This window comes from Chrysochloris asiatica, unplaced genomic scaffold (genome assembly GCF_000296735.1).
Source record: "Chrysochloris asiatica unplaced genomic scaffold, ChrAsi1.0 scaffold00030, whole genome shotgun sequence".
In the NCBI taxonomy this organism is placed as follows: Eukaryota; Metazoa; Chordata; class Mammalia; order Afrosoricida; family Chrysochloridae; genus Chrysochloris; species Chrysochloris asiatica.
In genome coordinates this window covers 13,094,846-13,100,374 of record NW_006408548.1, presented here as the reverse complement: position 1 = coordinate 13,100,374, position 5,529 = coordinate 13,094,846, and the positions used below count along the sequence as shown (strand labels likewise).

Sequence of the window (5,529 nt, the reverse complement as noted above, 5' to 3'; positions counted from 1 at the left end):
TTCAATAATGAAAGTCAAGGCTTGAATTTTTTCTTCAGTTCCCCCAGTTTGAGAAATGCTGCACATGTTCTTCCCTTTTGGTTTTCTGACTCCAGATCTTTGCACATTTTGTTGTAATATTTGATGTTGTCTTCTCAAGCTGACCATTGAAATTTTCATTCAAGCCTTAACTTTCATTATTGAAGGATTCTCTGGGCAAATTATTGAATGATGCAGAAAGCATCCAAAGAAGATGGAAGGAATACACAGAGCCACTGTACCAAAAGGAAATGGTTGATGTTCAACTGTTTCAAGAGGTAGCATATGATGTAAAGCCAATGATACTGAAGGAAGAAGTCCAAGGTTGAATTGAAGGAACTGGCAAAGAACAAGTCTCCAGGAATTGATGGAATAAAATTCAACTTGTATGCTGAGCAAATAATCCAAGAAGCTGGGTTACATGAAGAAAAACATGGCATCAGGATTGGAGGAAGATTCACTAACAACCTGCAATATGCAAACGATACAACCTTGCTTGTTAAAAGTGAAGAGGTCTTAAAATATTTACTGATGAAGATCAAAGACCACAGCCTTCAGTATGGATTACATCTCAATGTCAAGAAAACAAAATCCTCACCACTGGACCAATAAACAACATTCTTACCAACGGAGAAAAGATCAAAGTTGTCAAGGAGTTCATTCTTCTTGGATCAACTATCAACACTCATGGAAGCAGCAGTCAAGAAATCAAATGATGTATTGCATTAGGCATATCTGCTGCACAAGACCTTTTTAAAATGTTGACGAACAAAGATGTCAGCTTGAGGACTAAGGTGCACCTGCTCCAAGCCATGGTATTTTCAATAACCTCATATTCATGCAAAAGCTGGACAGTGAATTAGGAAGACCATAGAAGAATTGATGCTTTGAGTTATGGTGTTGGAGGAGAATATTGAAATTGCCATGGGCTGCCAAAAGAACAAACAAATCTGTGTTGGAAGAAGTGTAGCAAGAGTACTCCTTGGAGGCCAGAATGGCCAAACGTCATCTCTCATACTTTGGACATATTGTCAGGAGGGACCAGTCACTGGAGAAGGATATCATGTTTGGTAAGGTGGAGGGTCAGGAAAGGAGAGGAAGACCCCCAGTGAGATGGGATGGCAAAGTGGCAGCATCAATGGGCTCAAGCGTGTCAATAATTGTGAGGATGGCCCAGGACCGGGTAGTGATTTGTTCCATTGTACATAGGGTCACTATGACTTGGTACCAACTTGATGACACCTAACAACAACAATACTTACCAAGGTTCATTTCAATTTATATGTTACTTTTTTTAACTCCCCATGAAGACATTTCTAAAAAAACAATATTCCACAATTCTTTATACATGTTACCTGTGTAGTTGTCAAAAACTTATTAAATAAGCTTCTCTCTTTTCATTGTAAGCACCCCCCCCCCAAAAAATGTTGACACTAAATCCAGACCAGTTAAGTATGATGTTTAAGAGTCATGAAATAATTGTCCTTACCAGGAATACAGGATAGTTCCAACAACAGACGTGAGTTTACTGTTTTCTTGTTTTTGCTTTGCCAGGCCAAAATCAGCTACAAATCACAAGACAAAGCAATATGTTATTATATATTCCTAGAATTCACGTTGTTCCTTAACTATCGACATATTACACAATAATTGCAAATCTTAACAGAAAGCTTTTCCTTTTGTCTCTGTGTGGTGCTGTGGGTTAATGCGCCAGACTGCAAAGTTTGTTTGAATTGCAAGGTCAGCAGTTCAAGCTCACCAGCTGCTCCTTGGAAACCCTATACAGGATTGCTATGGATCATAATTGACTAGACGGCACATAACAACAACAACAAAATATCCCATGTGACAATATTCTCACCATCCTGAGCCTTAATTAACGGCAAATCTTGCTGACTAAAGCAGAGGGCACTGTACTTACTGAAGTTTTGATTCAACTATTCAGATCAACCTTTATGATTTTCAAACAAATGACTATTACAGTTTGGTATATAGCAGTGATCACCTTGTAACGTAAAAAAAATAAATATATAAGGTAGCCTGAATAATCAATTGTTGCCATTAAGTGCTGCGGAGTCGGTTCCAAATCATAGTGATCCTGTATAGAGTTTCTAATAAGTAGCTGGTTTTGAACCAATGACCTTGTGGTTTGCAGTCCAGTGCTGATCCTTCAGTGCCACACCAGGATCTAAAAAACTAATGGTGGTAGTTATGTGCCATGGAGTTGGTTCTGACTCATAACAACCCTGTACAGGGTTTCTGAGGCTGTAAATCTTTACAGGAGCAGAAAGCCTTATCTTTCTCCCATGGAACAGCTGGAAGTTTTGAACTGCTAACCTTAAGGTTTACAGCCCGATTCATAACCACTACACTACAAGAGCTCCTTGAATAACTAAGAGGACAGTCCAAACACCTGAAATTAAATGGCATATCTTTGTACTGAGTTAGAAGAAATGTAAATATGATGTTCAGAATCATCTCTAAATGTTTAACTATGAGCAAAAGATCATGATTTTTATCTAGCTATTAAGTGCCTTCTAGTCGGTTCCCACTCATAGCAGCCTTGTATTGGGTTTCTGAGGCTTTTTTAAAATCTTGCATGGGAACAAAAAGCCTCATCTTTCTCCCTCAGATAGTCTGATGGGCTTTGTGGTTTGTGATACAGTGCTTATCATATACCAAATATTTACAATTAATATTAGTACTAGTTGTGCTTTTCAATGCATCTTCAGATACTTCTCCTTTTTAAAATAATTCAATAACTTATGTCAAATAGTAAAAACAGGTATTCTTCATAAACTCATGGCACAGATTTACCATCATTTCAAGATATTTAGCTACCAGGATCATACAAAGAGACAATGCTGAACCAGGGCTAGAATTAAAGTTGTTATTCTTAATGGGTTTTATATTCACAGATATATCACTTTGTAAAAGTGTACAAAATGCTTATAGAAGTAATTTCATTGCAAATGAACTTTAATAAAGTATTTTATTATTTTTACCACCATGCTATTCAGACTGAAAATAGACCAAAGTAGTTTGGCTTCAAAACAATATTAATTCACATTATTAATAACCATACCTAGTTATTAAACCACAACCTTGCACTAACACAAAATTATCTGCTCACATGTACTCCTTCATTAATGTTCCTAAAACTTGCTTCCATTGAGTTGATTCTGACTCATAGTGAAATTATAGGACAGAGCAAAACTGCTCTAAGGTGGTAAATCTTTACAGAAGCAGATTACCACATCTTTCTCCCACAGAGCAACTGGTGGGTTCAAACTGCCAACCTTTTGGTTAAAAGCCACGTGCTTAACCACTGCACTATTGTCCAACACAATGACCCTTAGCACCATGCCAGGACACCTTAATGCTCACAGTGACCCTAAAAGATGTTATCATAGTTTGTGTGTTATTGTTAAGTGTCGTCGAGTTGATTCCAACACCTAGCAACCCAATGTAGGGTTTCCGAGAAGCAGCTAGTGAGCTTGAACCACCAACCTTGCAGTTCAAATGGCTTTGCAGTCTGGTGCATTACTCTACAGTACCACACCAGGACTCTCTATAGTTGGTATACCTTACTGCTTAAATGTGAGGGCTATGGAAGTAGACAGATTCTATGTAAATCCTGACTCCATCACATGTTACTTGGAAAACTCTGGTTTAAATAACTTATTTCACTTTGCTGTAATTTGTAAATTACTTATATTTAAACTAAGGTTTAGAACTATATTTACCTCAAATAACTGTAAATTTTAAATATATTAAAAAATTAATACATACACAAATACTAACTAATGGGATAGTATTAAATGATTAATGGATATTGCTATTTAATCATTATAGTTACTCATTTTAAATATGAGGAAACTAGGTACCAAATTGCATGAGGTTTCCCTGATGGATATTAAGAGTCAGAAGTCAGCCTGGGGTTGCTTGATTCTAAAGCCAAATCTTCATTGTAACCCAGTCAATCAAAAAAAAAAAAAAGCCTACATGGTTTTACTAGCAAATTCACCCAAACACTTAAAAATAAATATTACTAATTCTTCATATACTCTACCAGAATATAGAAAAGGAAAGGACCAGTCCCAACTCATTTTATCAGATAAAATATAAGATACCAAAGCCAAAGACAATAAAAGAACAACAAACTATAGAACAATATCCCTAAAAATAACACAAAATTTTTAATAAAAATCAAGAAAAGTGAGAACAAACAAGATGGTGGATTGGGTAGACATGCAGAAAGGAGCTCCATCAGCAACAATACAGAATACCAGACCAACCAGGCTCAGGGGATGGCGTCAGAACTCTGAACCACATGTAAAGGAATATTTAGAAAGTTGGAAGGCTAACAGCCAGTGGAATTTGTAGCAGATGCAAGAAATCCAATGCTTTCTAATCCAAGGTGCTCAGCTGATCCCGGAGCGGGCATCATGGGAGAAACTGAATGGGGGAAGGATCAGAGCACCCAAGGACGCCAGAGAACCACAGAAATAAAGGTGTGAACACTTTTTTTTTAACCTGTTCATTGGTCTCTTGCTGTCTACACACCTCCATTCTGGTGACTAGAGGGGGTGCCTGAGTGAGTGGACACCCCACCCCCACCCCCAGAGGGTTCTACTATGTACCCACACAGATCTCCTTAAAATTTAAAATGACAGTTTCCAGTTAAAACAAAATGGCAGTGCAAAACGGCTACACTTGGCCATGAACGGTTTATCACAAGGAAAAAAGACTGAACAGGGATTGCAGAGTGGGACAGGCAGACTAACAAGGAAATAGCCCAAAAGTTATATCCTGAGCTACGTCACAACAACCAACAGTGGCATCTTACAATTTCTCAGGAAGAAGAGTAAAAAGGGAAGCTCATCTCCTGATCACATCTACCTGGAGGCAATCAGAAAGCATAAAGAATACCAAAATACAAACCCATCTAAGTATTAAGGCCTCAGATAACTCCTAATATACCCCCAAAACAGAAACAGATGCCCATAACAGCACTTGTTCAATAATGAGATAAAGTGACTGAGGCAAATGAGCTGGAAGTAGACCTACACTCCATACTGGAAGATTGGCAGGCTTTGGAAATGCCTGAGAAGGAATTCAGAAAAATGATTCTTAAATTCAAATCAAAACATTTTACAATGGAGTTCAGAAAAATAAGGAAGAAGTCAAGAAAGCACTATAGGAACAATCAAATAAGATAGATACAGCATTGGACACAATTCAAAACCTACAGAAAGAGGTCCAAACAATTAATAATAGAATATCAGAAATGGACAATACACTGAAAGGGCAAAGAAGTACAACTGATGAGAAAGACACCAGAAGTAGTCAGCTATAAGATAAATCTCTCAACACTACTAACATAGAAAAGCAAGCACAAAAAATGATTTAAAAAATCTGAAGAAGGCCTAAGATTCATGTTGGACAACATGAAGAGGAATAACTTAAGAATTATTGGCATTCCAGAACAGTAAGAATCACACAAGTCCA

General features: G+C 37.4%; 1 protein-coding gene across 1 annotated transcript in view; it reads right to left on the bottom strand.

The window, feature by feature from the left end:
• NEK10 (NIMA-related kinase 10) overlaps positions 1 to 5,529 on the bottom strand; it is a 417,902-nt gene that overhangs the window by 275,598 nt on the left and 136,775 nt on the right. Inside the window, 1 exon segment of the mRNA XM_006851613.1 lies at positions 1,508 to 1,583. Coding sequence (XP_006851675.1) covers positions 1,508 to 1,583 — 76 coding nt within the window.